General features: G+C 38.5%; 2 protein-coding genes across 6 annotated transcripts in view; both read left to right on the forward strand.

Moving 5' to 3' along the window:
- Positions 1–402: 402 nt before the first annotated feature.
- Pld (Phospholipase D) lies at positions 403–7,544 on the forward strand. 3 transcript variants are annotated; one of them, XR_010733543.1, is made up of 17 exons: positions 403–724; positions 1,483–1,658; positions 1,844–2,000; positions 2,053–2,380; positions 2,442–2,593; positions 2,649–2,929; positions 2,983–3,218; positions 3,279–3,529; positions 3,734–3,961; positions 4,012–4,336; positions 4,395–4,613; positions 4,666–4,877; positions 4,929–5,054; positions 5,109–5,349; positions 5,490–5,656; positions 5,713–5,879; positions 5,984–7,544. XR_010733543.1 is itself a non-coding variant. In XM_066298211.1 (17 exons), the coding sequence occupies exons 2-17, from the start codon at positions 1,484–1,486 to the stop codon at positions 6,083–6,085; spliced, it is 3,372 nt and encodes a 1,123-aa protein (XP_066154308.1). In that variant the 5' UTR covers positions 407–724; position 1,483; the 3' UTR covers positions 6,086–7,544. The 3 variants fall into 3 exon arrangements, 2 of the variants coding, with proteins under 2 accessions (XP_066154308.1, XP_066154309.1); XM_066298211.1 differs by having other exon boundaries at positions 407–724; positions 5,708–5,879; XM_066298212.1 differs by lacking the exon at positions 403–724 and having other exon boundaries at positions 1,100–1,658; positions 5,708–5,879.
- An 810-nt stretch (positions 7,545–8,354) lies between these two features.
- Positions 8,355–17,313, forward strand: part of jing (AE binding protein 2 jing) — a 40,179-nt gene continuing 31,220 nt past the window's right edge. Inside the window, exon 1 of one of the 3 annotated variants that reach the window (XM_066298214.1) lies at positions 8,355–8,757. In XM_066298214.1, the coding sequence (XP_066154311.1) occupies positions 8,471–8,757 (287 nt within the window). In that variant the 5' untranslated portion in view covers positions 8,355–8,470. Of the gene's footprint in view, positions 8,762–17,313 lie in introns of all 3 variants that reach the window. The other 2 variants (XM_066298216.1, XM_066298220.1) reach the window with 2 other exon arrangements.

A 17,313-nucleotide genomic window follows, 5' to 3' on the forward strand; every position in this document is an offset into this window, starting at 1 on the left:
TCATACAAAATCGATATCGTAATTCTATTAAATGTTGGATAATCGCAGATTTTTGAGTTAAGACTAAGAAATAAATTTTCTTTTGAGCGTGTGAGGCCCTATATTTTCGATTTCACCAGTAAGTATTTTTTAATGAAGGTAGTCATCCTGATTATAAGATATTTTTTCAGAAAACTAAGAGGAAAAGACAAAAAATGATAATTTGTCAGTAGAGAATTTAAATTCAAATTTCCCGCCAATATGTCTAACATCAGATTACCTACGTAGAAAATGTAGGAAATCTGCTCCATTCTCCGATTTCTATTCTCTTTATCGAAACTTGTTAGTCAAACAAAGACAGAATGTTCACTCGTTAATCACGTAGTACTTTATTTATTTCTTTATTACCCAATTCGTCTCCCCTCTTGAAATGTCAGAATCCGATTTAACCTCAATCTTTTGTTTAGTCAACAAACTGATACATTTTCGTGGAGTTATTTACGTTTTTACCCAAGGAAGTTGTCCTTCATCTACAGGAATTCCAATTAATGCCAGCAAATTATTTCGTGCGATGATGGTTGTGTGACTCATTCTCCTTTTCGCTAGTTTACGTTGTTCTGTAGTGTTTCTATTAGGTACATTTTGGCAAGTTTCTTCCAGCATCTATTTATTCACAAGGGATAACTAAGTTGATTTACTTAAATCTAGATCAGTTGACGAAAGTGAATTACTTCAACAGTATAAGGCAAGTTGATTTAAGTAATACAATTTTCATTTTCAGTTTTCCTGTTGCTCAGCTAAATCTTTAGTGTTTCATGCTATCAATTTAAAAATTTGAATTTTCATGATATAACTCTAAATTTAATACTTAAATTTGGAACACATTTTTAGAACGTTCGACTGGCGATTCCATAGTTTCATGCTTCACACATATGTTTAATAAGCTAAAAATTTGTTGAAAATAGAGAGTTTTAAAATGTGCTAGATGTTATTCATTTGAATAGAGTATCTTAATGGCATGACTTCCAAGAAAATAATTAAATCTATTTGATGTTAAACGTTATTTGCTAATGATAATCTATTTAAGTTTAAAAGGTTTTGGTTTTTAAGTAGTTTAATTGCTCATCATTTCTATTGACTAAAGCAACAAGCAGGCTTTTTTCCTGGAAGTTGTATAAAAGCAAAAAACAATTTTTTTGAGAACCAAATACACTATTCTTCAGATAGAGAAATTTGGTATAAATATCCAGTAAATTAAAATTCATGATCAAAGATTTGGAAGTAGATTACATAATTCCAGATAAGAAATAATTATTATTTACTTAACAAGCCAATTAATTAGATAATGTAGTAAATTCAGTAACTGTCTGCCCAGTGACTGTAAACATCTATGAATTTTTCAAGTGTCAGTGAATTGGGATGAAACGCACTAGTGATCATTGTGTTTAGGACTGTTCATGCAATTGCAAGTATTTTTTCATTTAACATCAGCATTAAATCTAGCATGAATCAGTCTGGTGCAGAGGTTGATCTAAATCCCAACATCTCATTACCCAGAACAAGCATTGGTTCGGATGCAGATTATGACGATGAGCTAGGTATACCAGAGTCAATTAAAATAGTTGATATTGGAGATGGACCGGTGGCGATCATGAATTCATCAGATGATGAATTAGAAGGTAAGTAAATGAAGTCAGTTGAAGGGTACGACAAACATAACTAGGAAGGTATTTTAAAAGAATTTTTGAGGTTTTAGAGCATGGCATGAAAATTTAATTAACGTACAACCTTTTCACACTTGAGTTGATGAAAATAATTGTTTTCTTGTAAATAGTTAGTGGTAAAGTACAAGTTTACATTTCAGATGAAACCAACCAAGAAGGTCTTCCTTTCAATAAATGTCACGATTATGTTAAATTTAAGTCTGTATCCAGGAATATTTTTGTCCCGTCTGAGGATATATTGGTCACTTTCACAGACTATGAAAGGGAGCTGACAACCCATTTGCTGAACCCCAATTTGTAGGTGATATAGTGGGTCATTTTTCCTACTAAAGCAGCATCATAATTTTAGATATACTCTTTCAATAATGCACGCAGGTTTCAATTGGAAAATCAAAAAGAGATACAAAGATATCCACAGTTTACATCAAGAGTTGGTTTTATTTCGCACGAGTTTGAATATTCCATTGCCAAGTAAAACGCATAAAAATAAGCGAAAAAGCTTCAAGGAAAACGTGCCTAAAAATAAGAAAGGCAAGCGCAAAGCTTTGCTCCCAAGGTTTCCGAACAAACCGGAAATTTTAGTGGGGTACGAAAGAATCCCCAATAGGATGAAGCAGTTGGAAGATTATCTCAATAATTTACTATCCATTGTAATTTATAAAAACCATCCTGCAACCGTAAGTGCAAGTCGGTCCTTTTATAGTAATATCTCTTGAATTTGGCGAAATAATTCTTTAGTTAAATTTCCTTGAAGTCAGCCATTTGTCGTTCATTAAAGACCTAGGCTTCAAAGGCAAGGAGGGTATAGTAAAGAAGAAGTCGGGTAGCACGCATCCTGGCCAATCCGGATGTAATTTTTTCGGGTGTTATCGTTGCTCCTTCTGCTTGCGGTGATTGTTATCAAATAATTAATTCCCATAAAAAATAAATCCTGAAGTTTTTTAGATTTCAACACTTTTGTAGCACTTTCATCTGCTCTAGATGGTTGAGACGATGGCTCTTTATAAAAGACACTTGTTTTGGTTATATAAATCCGGATACGGGTCACATTAGATGTGTTGTGCTGTTCGATCAAGGCTTCGAAGTTGCTTCAGGAATGTATAACATGCCTTTAAACACTGGATGGCAGGTTCAAACTTTGACCAGATCATTGACTTTTAAATGCAGTACTATACGGAGGAGCAAAGAATGGATCGATGCTTTAAGGGAGGCAACGGTTAATACAGGTTCTTTAAAAATTAAATACATAATTAAACATAGCAGCAAATCGAATTTATAGCCAAGGTTTTTGTGCAACCAAACCCATATCGTTCCTTTGCCCCTGTACGGTGCAATACCACCGCCTCGTGGTTTGTGGACGGTGCCTCATACATGTCTTCAGTGGCAGACGCCATCGAAGCGGCCAAAGAAGAAATATTTATCACAGATTGGTGGTTAAGCCCGGAAATCTATTTAAAGAGGCCTGCTATCGTTGGGGATTATTGGAGGTTGGATAAGTTGCTGCAAAGAAAGGCGGTAAATGCCAAATTTTCTGGCAAATAATAATTTGGTTTGGGATAATGTTGTTCGTATTAGAAAGCCGGTGTCTTAATCTACATCCTGCTCTACAAAGAAGTGGAACTGGCGTTGGGTCTGAACAGTTTCTATAGCAAGCAGAAGCTGCAGGATTTGGATAAAAATATCAAAGTTCTTCGACACCCGGACCACGCGAAAGCCGGGGTATTTTTGTGGGCCCATCACGAGAAAATTGTTGTTGTAGACCAAACTTATACTTTTGTGGGTGGAATTGATTTGTGCTATGGGAGATGGGATGACGATCAGCATAGGTAAGTTTTCTGGCTTGTCTGTATCTACTGGACTTAATTGAAATATAAGGGCAGTTGACTTGCGTCCCTACCTTTCGACTCCTCTCACGAGCGTTCGCCTTCGCGTAGATCTGTACAAAGGTCTAAGAAATCTCCCGATTGTGCACTTTTAGCTGGACATATCTAAACTGCTCTGATGTAATAATTTTCGAATTTTTTTTATAGACTAACAGATCTAGGCAGTATCACCCCCTCCATCGGCAATCTTTCCACACTAAGAAAAAAAACCTCGGACAAACCTTCAGGAGATGTTATCTACCCTATACCTGAGCCGTACTATAAAAAAACTACGCTGCTTCCAGTCCACCCGCCCACTCCAACGGAAGAGACTGCCCCGAATCCAGATGTACTGCCTCAACTGGAACCTGGGGATCACTTATTGCTGCCAAACACGTACAGATTTTCTAACAATAAAAACAAGGTCTTATCCCTTTTCCTAATAGATCTTTATATAAACCCAACACTCCAGATGCGGAAAGGAAAAATGTATTTCAAGACATCACGAGTAAAGTTAAATCAAAGGGAAAAGAACTGATTAATTTAGTATATACCCCTACTGAAGACGATGCAATCAAGCCCAATACGCCCGATTTTGAGAAAGATCTTAATGAGGATGAAGTTGACAGGAAAATGGATTTGCAAACCCCGGAACAAATCATAGAAACCTTAGACGGTTCTGCAAAGTTTTGGATTGGGAAAGATTATGTGAATTTTATCGTCAAGGATTTCACTAATTTAGATTCACCCTTTGATGATTTCATTGACAGGGCAAGTTGCAATTTGGCCGATTTAATTTTCCAAGAAGGTTGAAAAATTTTTGTTGCAGGCGACTACGCCTAGAATGCCTTGGCATGATGTGGGTATGTGTATTCACGGTGAGGCTGCCCGAGACGCTGCGCGCCACTTTATTCACCGCTGGAATGCCACTAAACTAGAAAAAGCCAAAAATAACTCATCCTATCCGTATCTTCTTCCAAAGGCCTATGGAGATTTTAAAACTTTACCACTAGATTTCCCTAATAAGTCTCACAATGTTACTTGCCAAGTAGGTTTTAATACATACTGCTAAAACTATTTAGAGAACACTTGTATTTAAGGTCTTGCGGAGTATCAGTACATGGTCTGGAGGTTTTCTCGACTCGGACTACGTAGAACAAAGTATCCATGAGGCCTACATTGATACGATTACGAGGGCGCAGCATTACATTTATATTGAAAATCAATTTTTCATAACTTTGGCTTATCGAAACCCAAACACAAGGAATCAAATTGGAGAAGCCTTGTATAAGCGCATTATTCGAGCACATAAGTGGGTGATAAAAAAAAACGGTAGATCAATCTATACATGGTTTTGCTCTAGGGAAAAAGCAGTCTTCAGAGTTTATGTAGTCATGCCATTATTACCCGGATTTGAGGGTGAAGTAGGTGCGGCTACGGGAACATCTTTGCATGCAATAACCCATTGGAATTACGCCTCCATTTCCAGGTATTTAAAGTTGTTTTTATAGTTCACGAGCTTTGTAAATTATTTTATATTTAGCGGCAAGGACGCGATTTTAAACAGACTAAAAGATGCGGGAATCGAAGACCCGTCCGAATACATCTCTTTCTATGGCCTTAGAAATCATTCAAGGCTGAATGCAGAGCCTATAACTGAGTTAATTTACGTCCACTCTAAACTAATGATTGTAGATGATAAAACTGTGATATGCGGCTCTGCGAATATTAATGATAGATCTCTAATTGGGAAAAGAGATTCGGAAGTTGCCGTTATCATAGAGGTATGTTGAGTCTTGTTGCCACGTGAAAAAGTTTGTAATTTTAGTTAAAATTTAGGTATTGAAAGTACAATAGCAAGTTAAACGTTGATATATTCAACCTTTCTTTTATTGTCCAGTAAAACTCAAATATAAAATTTTAGGATGAAAGTTTCGAAGACGGACTAATGGACGGTAAAGCCTATCCTTGCGGCAAGTTCGCAGGGACCTTACGAAAATATTTGTTCAAGGAACATTTAGGATTATTAAACGATGATTCCGATACCATTGAGTTTGATGTAGTGGACCCTATAAGCGACTATTTCTATAGGTAGGTTCATCCTACTAGTTTGTGGTCTGTTTAAAATTTTAGTTTTATCAGAGAAGGTTGGTACAAAACAGCGAGCTTAAACACGGAATTCTACGAGAAAGTATTTCACTGCCTTCCATCAGATAACATTGAAACTTTCGCCGAAATTAGGAGGAATAATGAAATTAAACCTCTATGGGTAGACGAGTTTTCTAGGGCTGAGAAGATGCTCGACAGTATACAGGTAAGTTTTGGTAGCGAAAACCTTCATGAGAAGCTTGAATGTTCTTTTTTGATTTGTGTATTTTGTTTGGTGGCATATCTGAGTAGGAATTTTATGTCATTTAGGGCCATTTAGTTCTGCTGCCTCTAAATTTTCTGAGCAAGGAAAATCTTACACCGGCGGCTGCCTCAGTCGAGGGAATCATGCCAACGTCCCTTTGGACGTAGTTATATAATAAAACGTATATTTCCCTGGTTATTTTTATATAAAAGTTTTTATTTATATTCCTATATATTGAAGAAAGTTATGCAACTTGAACGACTAATATTAAGGAATAAGTCACCTTGCAGAGCCTATTTTCAAAGTTTTAATAACTCTTGTGGTCAAAAAAGTGTATTTGAACCACATTTCTTGATGGTAATTTATGAAAATACCAAAAATAGTATTATTTTTTGAAAATACTCACTTATTTTTAAAAATATTTTAAATTTACAAGCGTTCTAATTGTGCCTTCTATTGAGCAATAATTATTCATACCATTTGCATTTACAATTGAAAGGCTTGAGAGTTAACATAACGCTACTAAAAAGATATTAACGAACCTTTAATTTACCATTTTCGTCCTCTTTTTAGCAAATTTTTGTCAGTAAATTATACATTCATCGAAGATGTTTTACTAACATTGTTTGTGTTTAAAAGTGCTAATTTACTATTTTATTACTTCATTCGTAATTTAGTCTGCCAAAGATATTTTTATATTGTGAATTAAAGAGTCATTTCCAAGTCGGATCCATCACATTCCATAAATGCAGATTGTCTCAAATGCCTGAAAAACATTTTGATAAAATTTGTTAAAAAATACTTTATTGCTGATTATTGACAGCAAATTTTTGAATTTTAATACTGAAGTATACAGTGTTAATTTATATCAAATCTGTCCAATACATTCGCGATAAATTAGAATTAAATGTGATTTAGGCTTGAAGTTGTGACACTCTGTACGTGCAATTTTCAAAGTACAAACTATTTAGATTTCGTGTACGGTGCTGTATTTTACTATTGTTCCATGGGCCGAATAATACTTAATTTCATGGTAAAATAAATTTTTCTTGAGTTCTGTACCGGGTGTTCCATTAATAGATGATAGCAGTGGCACAGTTCTAAGATTAAGACCTTAGGACAGTATCGTCTCTAATTCAGAAGACGCAAGTTTTTTCTGAATTATAAAGGAAATTAATTGAAAAATAATGTATATTAAAAAAATTACAGGTACAATTTGGGCATTTTAGTGAAGGCAATTTGCTTTATTTCCATTGGCAAATGCTATGGTTTTTCTACCATCGTCTCTGTCCTGCCTTATTGTTTTATAATTTCTAAGTCTCAATGGTCTAGTCTATCACGATCTTTTACAAAAGTACTCAGGCACAGAGATGGAAAAGTAGAAACCCAAACGCAATATAAATCAAGTATAAATAAGGTTTTTGTTATACATTTATTAGTTTATGAGATATCGCCAGTGATAATTCGCAATGATGAAACATCCGGTACTTACTGATAGCATTTATTAAGGTTTTCTTCTCGCCAAAGCCCTTTTTAACACTGTTTGTTTTTATTTGCAAATACTGGTGCTGAATAATATTTTATTGATAAAATGTTTAAAACAAAAAATACAAAGCTGTAAATGGATTTTTGTTTTCCTCAAAATCCTTTTCCAGAAAACTAACAGACATTGTCAAAAAACGTTGACTATGAAACGTTAAAGGATGGCTGCGGGATGAATGGGTGATTGTCCGAGGTTAATCATCTTGTTCACGTGCGGTTGGCACATTTCACCTACTTTCCAGGATCTAGGGTATCAAAAACCACTAATCTCAATTTGATGATAATGTGGCATCATCGATTTCATCTAAAACTAATGACGTTTTCTAGAGATTGTCAAAGATTCCTCGATACCCATTGGTAGTCGTATTCACCGCCCTTATCAACGTTGCCGCGTTGTCATGAAATTCTCCAAACCTAGTGCTTTCCATCGAAGCAAAAATATCCGAATCGAAACGGAGACGCGGCTGTAACAAACAAAACAATAACAAAAATAGAAAAATGGGAACGAACTTTCGCTCTCGCATCATCCTTTCTATCGCTGCGCGTCGGGCCGCATGCAACTTGATGTCATTACCCGCAACTTGTAAAGTAAATTATGTAATTGTTGATCGGCCAATGAACGACGTATGCGCCTTTGGAGAGGGGAGGGAGGGACGTGACGTCACCGACCTGGTTTACACCCCTCGACCCCACCGTATGGACTAATCCGTAATGCATCGTTGCCGCGCTGGGAAAATGGCACTGATGATCGGAAATGTAAAAGAGATTTGTAATTTCGCTCTCCGGGTCACTTCCTGACCAATTAATGATGTTGTTGTTGCTTTTAGGCTCGTGGTTCCACCAAAGGACATTTGGAATGCCGTGATGAACGATTCCGTCGGGTAGGATAATAATGAAAATCCATACAGTGAGACAAGTTTAAAGGCCTCTTTATCTTCGGGTAGTGGCAACATTGGGCGCGCGCCGCCTAACTAAAACCGATCTAATCCGAGTGCGACAGTGTGTTCAAAATGGCAGACGGGTTGTATGCGGGAGATACAGTCGGAGATGTAATCGAAAAAACATTAGTGAAAAACTATGAGCAAGTGATGGAGTTTAAGACAATTGAGAGCGTGAATGAAGCAGCGAGTGAAGATGTGAATGCATTTTACTCTAAGCGTGATAGTGCTAAATTATTTGTAAATTTGTGTACTAAAAATGGATCCAAGCACGAGGGATTGCTGGCCGCTGGCTGCGAAGACGACTGCAGGAAAAAGAGATGCGTCGACCGATACGACAGCTCGGAATCCTCAGACAGGTAGGTCCGTCCATTCAAGATCTTCAACTGGTTTCGCCTTTTTATTGTTCTTCCTTTGACTCAGAATTTGGCAATAACGCTTACGGTCATTGTCATGGCCATCGTTTTTGGTGCGAGTTCAATGAGGTTTTTGTGCATTGTTGACCAACCGCTCATTTGTTCTGTATGCACTAATTGACTACAGAATAACTTCCATTTCTTCCTCCATACATTCCATTGCAACTTCAAGTTGTTCAACTCCGAGTTGCAATAGAAATGTTACCGTTGCGATAACAATTCCATTTGGGGCACGCCGAATCGCACGTATAGCGGTGAAGGCTTGTGTTGTTAGCCCCGAAGAGTGCCTCATTAATTATGATTTATGTACCTATGACATGGAGAGCCTATAACATATTCCAACAAGTGTTCAATGCATTTTATCTGGCATTGCATTTGGCTCTCCTTATATCTTTAAGTGAATTTTTCCCTTTCACGCAGTATGCTTTGCATGTCTGCAGGCTTAGGGGGAGGAGGAAAGAAGGTGTCTGAATCTAATTAGTTGATTAACGGCGCCAGGGATTAATTTTAGCAAGAGAAATCAGGACTGAAAAAAGTGTGCAAAACGTCAATGTAACGCATTAAAGTAGAAGAAGGCATTCGACGTTTGAAATAGTTTTAGTCACAGAAATAGAGCTTCGATAAGGAAAGTACAAAATAACAGAGTAAACAATTATATGGTAGATGAGAGAGCACCAAAACTGTGGATTTTTGAGTTTTGGAGTTTGAATAGGTTGCCCAAACAAACATTAACTTATCCCCACTAGAGGAAGAAAGAATTTGATCCTCAGCTGAAAAACAACCCTTGAAGAGTGTTCGGGGCGCTAAAAATTCCTCATAGTTTCTCTAGCACCGGATCAGCTAATCTAGCTCAAGAATATTGTCGTATATCAAAATGGGAAGGAGCAAACAAGGTAATCCAGAATTTGAAAAAACAACTCTAGAATTCTACAGAATCGATCCAATAATCACCTGTGAACATATGAGAGTCACTTTAAAACAGCTTAAATACCAGCCACCATCAGGGTTTTCCCTCTCTGAACGTCATTAGAGCGATATGAGATCCTCATAATATTTGGCTCAAAACAACCCAAAAAAAAACCTGACAATACTAACATACGTAAGAGATAATGTGAATAAACACACTTATCACAAAACTCATATTTTTATTATCAGTGGAAACACAAGCCCAAACACGACCTTTTCTTATCACAAAAAAATAAACTGGAAACATCTTTTTAAATAAATTTTGAGAATTGCACTAATCCAGCGATACAAACGATACAGTAGGATCACATATGTTGATAATCCAGGAAAAGTGTTCTCAACAGTTTTTGGCATGTTCCAGACACCCGCCGCCCCAACATCGATTTTCTCACGTGCACAACTGACGCCTCCCCTACAGAAGGGCCAATGAAAGCTGCGTTTCTGAAAAAAAAATTAGGCCCTTGGGAGGGCACGTGACCACGGGATATAATTTGCATTTAAATCAGGTCTTCAGAGCATTAACTTATCCGTGCACACAGACCTCTATAGGACGCGACTCTTTGTTTGCAACTGCAGCCGAAGGGGGATGCAGAAAGGGTGGGTCCTTCATCTCAGTTGGTCAGTTGTTGATTGACAGATTGTAATCAAAATGTGTATCGGGAAAAGTTCTCCATTTTGACGATTCTGCTCCTAATTGGCTTCGGAGCCGGATTTATTTCCTTGGTAGCGGGTCAGCTCCCCGAATTGAATGTGTTAAGCTCAATGAGATGAATAAAGAGGAAAACCTAAAGTTGTTTTTATTTCATTAATTGAAAACTGGGGTACTTTTAGCTTCAATTACATTAAGTTCCAGCCCTGAGTCATTGAGAAATTAATCGCGGAAGAGAAGTTTTTAGCTGAAAATGAGCAGATCGAGGATAAATCCTCGTGGACTTCGAAATAATTTCATTATAACGAATCAAATTGATGAAGCAAAGAACCGGCTGGGGCTAGATCTAACAGAACACCTTATGGAATTTATATTTGTAATTTATGCACGCATTTTCAACGAGCTATAAACTAATAATGGCTTTTGAAGTTTTTATAACGCCATTGTTAAAAAGCATTCCGCGCTAATGAAATCAACGGAGAGTGCACATTTATCTTTCCATGACACACATGGATGAATAGAAGTCATATGATGTTAAAAGATCCGTTAGTGGGGTTTTTCAAGGTTAGAGAAAAAAATCCACCTGAACACTGGTAGATGGCGTAAGACATTTGCGACATCTATTAGCTCCTCAAGTAATTATTTACGGAGACAAATCGTTTCCTCAGTCACAAAGGCCGTGAATATAGGGGCTCTTAACGTATAAGCTAAATTAAATGTCAGCTTTTTGGATAGGAAAACTAAGTTTAATTAATCCCGAAGCATGGTTGAAATTAAAAGCCCTTTGATCTGCCCTGGGCAATGCGGAGACAATGGATTGAAATAATTTGGAGAAGAATAATAATTGTAGGCGAAGTGTAGGTATGGAAGCAAAAAGTGGTGATAACTGTGGGCTTTCGAATACGGCCGTGTCAAACAATCGACCATTCGCCTATACGTTCAATGGAAAAAATCTGCCAGGAACGTCCCAGACGACCTTCAGTGCCCTTAGATTATTTTCATAATTTTAGTTGGGATGTCACTGGATCTAAGTTAATTTTAGAGTTCATGGGAACGAGCCCATGCCCCAATCGTTCTACGATCAAAGCATGATTCCCTTCACTCACACATATCTTCTGCCCACTGGAAATAAACGTAAATAATTAAGGGAGGGAGGACATTATCTGGCTGCATGTGATGGGAAATCTGAAACCTTTCACTTTACTGTGTCAACTTGGAAATAATTTGGCTAATTGAAAGATTCGGTTTGGAAAAGTTCCCGTATGACTAAGTTTGATTTTGAGGTGCCCCCAGCTGGTTAAAATAAGAACTTTCTACTTGTTTTTCAAGTTTTCCAATTTCTTTTGTGGTAAATCCCTCTCGTTTTAGTACCTCGACGGTCGTATTGCATTATGCGGTCAGTGCATCGTTCGGGTTGCACGAGCACCAAACTTGTTTTGTTCTTTTTCCTTCATGAAACGTGGTTCCCGCACAGCTGTATCTTCGGCCTCTGTTGTTCGCGCAGGCAGAAAAGGTGGGGACCATGTCCGCTAACCTGCCGCTTACGAAACAGGTTGAATTACCAATTACGTGGTACCACTGACTTTGTCTAGGAGGGGACTGCGGCAGGCACCACGGTTCTGTCGCCGATTTGGAAAAGTGGTACCGAGACGATTTCGATTATCACCAGTTACCGTTGCTGGTGTCTTTGGAATCGCTCTAACGACACTGTGTTTGCGGTATTGGTTATCAGGTTCAAATTCACAACAACGAGAAATTATTCCTATAACACTTCAAGCTTCAACGGAACCATAAAGCAGAAGTCCCGACTAGTATCAGTTTCTATCAGTAAGCAATTGCTTTTATCGAACTTTATAGGAGTTTTTTCCACGTAAACGTTTCCATCAAATTTAATTTATAACAAAATTCCAGTGGCGTAGCGCGCATGCACTTTGAAAGAAAGTATTTTTCGAAAAATTGGAATGTCTAGGCGCTTTCGAGATGTAAGAACGTGCTAGTTTCGAATCGTTCCCAGAACGACTCCGGTGTCCCTTCCAGGCTCGGATGACCGGGTTGCCCCACTCGAGCGGAGTCCCCTCGAACGGACTTCGTCGGCCACAGTTCCCGGATCGAACCTACACAATTTAGTTTCCTCTTTGCCCACCCGATCGGAAGTGAATGCCGAATTTCAATCGGGTTAATCACAACTAAACTTTTTAACGCACAACGTTTATTGTGGATAATTGAACTTTTTGTATGCGGGACTACGAGCAGTTTATAAACCGCTCGTTCCGAGATTGATTTTATTATTAGGTATTTTTTACTGCTGAGTCTTATACCTACCATGGAATATGAAAATGCAATGGGAACTGAACTCGATTTGCACTTCAATATCGGCGATTAACGAATCGAGACTTGATGCTACGAAAATTCGTCACGTGGAAGCGACGCCGTTTGTCAAGAAGGCTTGGGAAACAAAACAATAACGCTACAGCTGTCAGTATCAATGACGTCTCCTCCCGTTGCGCGGAAAAATCGAATTTCGAGTGAAATTGCGGGAAAAATTTCGGAAAAATTTTGTGCAGGGGCGAAAGGTCCGTTTCACCGAAACCGTAATTTGCGATCACGCGGGATTGTGCCCGGTTGGAAACGGGTAGAAATCGGTTTGACATTACCGGGAATGTCGTGACGTGTACGTTCGGGTCTGCGAACTCGCACAAAGACTGGACAGCAAATTGGACCGGAACTCAAATTGAATTTGGCAAAAAGTGACGAGCGCTCGTGTGGCCGAGCGGCGCGGGGCCAGTATGTTACCAAATATCAATTTCAAACGAAACTCATTTTACATTCTTCAAATCTTTTTCGAAATGTTTTGAACTAAATTCGTCCAGCAATATAGAGCAGAATTTTCTGTCGCCGCTCGCAGTGGCGTGCCAGTATCTATTACACGGGACACGACAATTTTATTTTCCCAGACCTTGAGCGTATCGATCAACTGTTCCCACTTCCCATCATGCAGTCATCTCTTCTTGCTTTTTTCTTTTTTTTTTTTTTTGTGTATATAAGCCGCTCGAAAGAGATTTGTCGGTGTAGGGATTACGAAAGCGGAGGCCACTTTTAGCCCGATATTGAATATTACGCCAAGGTTATATTCCAGGGATTTTTCATCCCGGGAAAAGCGTTCGTTATTGGAGTATTTGATTGATATCGCATATTGCAGCAGGCACTAAATCAATGTAGATGCTAGAGCATGACGCGAAATAGCAAACTAGATCATTGTAAATGCACAAAATTCTGCCTACGGCTGTTACAACATAATCGCCTACTAGAACGCGCTATACTAGAACGTAGCAGTAGAATTTTATGCACAAGAGAAAACAATGCAGCAGAAAGTAACCAATGCACCACGATAGGTAGAATAGGTTAAGGTCGATAGTAAAAGCGCAATGTTTTGCAATTCGATGTTAGTGCAATGTTACCTTATGCTAAGGTACTTAATCCATTGACGTTCTTTACCGATTTGCTGACGCCGAATTGAGACATTAACTCAGGCACGCCAATGCAATGGGAGCAACGAGTTCATAAAAATTCGAAAGAACGACAATTGCTGAGTCATTATTACAGTTTCTTGTAAATTGGTATTTCATTACGTTGGTATACCTGCGACCTTAAATTTATCGGAATGACTTGGTTTGTGTAAAGTTGCGCTGGCAATTTGCTTAAATTCGTGACAGTTTGTAAAAAAAAAGTTAATTTTCGAACGCAGCTGCCCGAAACAGTTGACAGCTCCCGTGTGCAGGCAACGAAACTGTTCTATCAGCTACGTTCGAAATTATATTGTAGTTTGTTATAAAGTTTCGGAATGGAATTTAATTACCAAACGCTTGAAAAACTACCGTGAATAATGGCACAAAGAAGCATGCTTGTTATATAATAGCGTGTACTTTTCTGTAACCTGATAATTCAATATTTCATCGTGATTAAAACACGCAATGCTGATGATAAATGCAGGAAATTTGCATTTTTGATAGGTATCTGGTTAAAGTTCTAGTTGAAGAATGCCATGCGAGCCCTTTCGGACTATTTCGTTGTTCTCGGACGCAACTTCCAAAGCACCTTCCTTCGTATTATTGTCATTGCAGTTGTAGCATTTCATTTCCCTCCCCTAAGCCGAACAACATACTGCAAGCACGCAATATATTTCTTTGAATTTCACCAAAGGCCGAAATGAGGCACTTTGCAGTCGTTTTAAACCAGTTTTAGAGAAATCCTCACTATCAAAAGTTATTATTATGTTTCCTTTTTTTTTTCCTCCGAAACAGCTGTCCGAAATGAATTGAGCCAAGTGCTGTTACTCAAACGCAACAGCTGATCAGAGGTCCTTGAGGTTATTTGTATTTTGCCAGTGTATATTTATGCTACAGCAGTGGTTAACGTCGTGTATTCCTCTGCGTTTCGGCAATTAAGTTTTTGAACATGATTTTCAGTTTCAGCTCGCAGAATTTCCTTTCTTTTTTTTCCTTTTTTCTTTTTTTTCTTTTTTTTCTTTTTTTTCTTTTTTTTTCTTTTTTTCTTTTTTTCTTTTTTTTCTTTTTTTTTTTTGAATCAAGTAAGAAACCTCCACTGATTTTGAGGGTTCGACTAACTAACCCTTATTAGTCCGTCGCCCGTTTAATGCTCGGCGAAACGGGCGAAATGTCACACTTCCACAAATATTCGAGCATAAGAAGGTTCTCGCGTTAAATCAAACACAACCTTATCGCAGCTGATAGCTCAGGGTTGTAACGATTAAGTTTCCTGTGTGCTCAGTGAATTCCGTCGATTTTTAATAGCTTGATAACGGTTGAAAATACTGAGCACTTCCTTAAAAAAAAAAAAAAAAAAACGTTTTCCCAAATTAAGTAGAAACGGATATTTATACGCCATAGATTGCGCAATACTCGAGGGCACAACGTTGGGCAGACGCGAAAATCACTTTAATATACAGGGCGTTCGGGGACGCAAAAAAAAAATCATCGTTGGCTCCCCAAAGAGGTATTTGCCGCAATTAAATCAAACTAATTACTGTTTAAACTGTAGTCATAATTGTTTAATCTCGGATCACCACGGGCCCTTACGTACGCACCTGGTACCCCCATCATGATGCAGTTTTTTCCTTCACATGCAGGTTAAGCTGCTAATTGCGGCATGTGAAGTGACATACCTCAAATCAGTCGCGACTTCTTAAGTCATGCTGATCGGCCAATGGTTTTCGTTTACTTAAATCTGGTCGCGGGCGGTCTAATGCGATTTCGGAGTGTTTATAAAAATTGTTATTTCACTTACGATCGGATGGATGCAAATTGGTGCCGGAAGCAAACGGTGGTATTAATTTAACTTGCAAATTCACTTACAGCTCTATTTTCACGCACCAACAAACTCCTTCCACAGAGGTGGAATAATGACTCCGAAATATGACAGTTATAATTCTCTTTAAGGAATTTCGAAATTGCCCTTTTTCCCCGTTTAGTTGGTGGCTACGGGCTTGCCTTCCTACTCACGACGGAGAGTTGCGGTTTCGGCAAATAATTAGTTTATTTAGTCACTTCCTCTTCTCATTTCCATTACACGTACCGCCGTTTCGGAAAGACTCAGCGCCGTAAAATGGAAAATAATTACGTACGCTGTAAGGTAATGGTGTTGCAATACGACCTTTAATGCACTCCACGATATTGCCGCGATAAAAACTAGTCGGCGGGTAGATGTAATTGAGTTTTTAACAATAAATAATTAATTTTTAATAAAAAAATTTTTTGTTCGAGCTACGTCAATTTGAAGGAACGAATATGTTCGGGTAATTGTTTCCAATTTGATCGCAACTCCTTCGTCATTAAATTGGAAATGGCTCGTGAAGCCGCATCTAATCTAACAATTTTCAAAACCAGCTCCCATTTATAAATATGGAAAACTCTTCGGCTGGATTCACCGTTCATAATTTTCCCCAGGAATAAATTGCTTCCGGTAAATTATGTACGTCTTATAGTTCAATTTCAGTTAATGCCGGTTATTGACTTTGAGCCGAATCAGGTCAGAATTGAGGACGTTAGCCCTTGGTGCTGAATCTCCATCGCCGAAGCTGAATCACTTACACTCTTGTAAGTCCATCCGCCACATGCAACCGCATTATTTACCGGCAATGTAATAAAAGAATCCATTTGCAGCGTTAACGTGCAATTACGGACATTACAATTGGTCTCTAACAGCTTCTTATTAAATAATGCAAAACACGCCATTATAAGATAAAGATTTTTCATGTTCCCTTGCATTATTCTAACGCAATGAGCGTAACGCGACTTTTATGCATTAATAATAAATAATTTTCCGGTCGCCAGTACTTGTGGTGGCTCGCAGGTTATTGCCGTTCCTTTCGGCGTCCACGGAGGCTCCATCCCTTCGATAATTCGATGCATTATGCAAATTAAAAATGCCCCACTTCGACGTAATCACATCAGCACGTTCATCTCCAACCCTTCTTTGGCGATTTGAGGGTGGCACACTCGGCCATCTGGCCGAATATTACATGAGCAATAGATGTTGACTTACCCTTAGGGCCGAGAGCGGACTCGTCTTTACTCCGTTTTAGCCTCCCTTATTCAGTCGGTGCTTCTGTCAAGTTCGGATGCAACTCGACGCCGTGCCATAGACAGGGGTAAACGCTCTCATTCTTTCTTCTATTATCTCGTATTACTCGCTCGGCGACGGTGCTCGGGCGAGGGTGGAAAAGTGCAGCTGTTCCGTTGTGATGCTTAAATGAAAAATTACCCCCAACAACACAAGACGCGGAGGAGAGCCCCACTAATGCATTTGGCGAACGGAAATTTTTGTTAAAAAACGCTGCCCGGGGCCTTTCGAGGCAAAACCACATA

Source organism: Euwallacea fornicatus, chromosome 30 (genome assembly GCF_040115645.1).
Source record: "Euwallacea fornicatus isolate EFF26 chromosome 30, ASM4011564v1, whole genome shotgun sequence".
Lineage (NCBI taxonomy): Eukaryota > Metazoa > Arthropoda > Insecta > Coleoptera > Curculionidae > Euwallacea > Euwallacea fornicatus.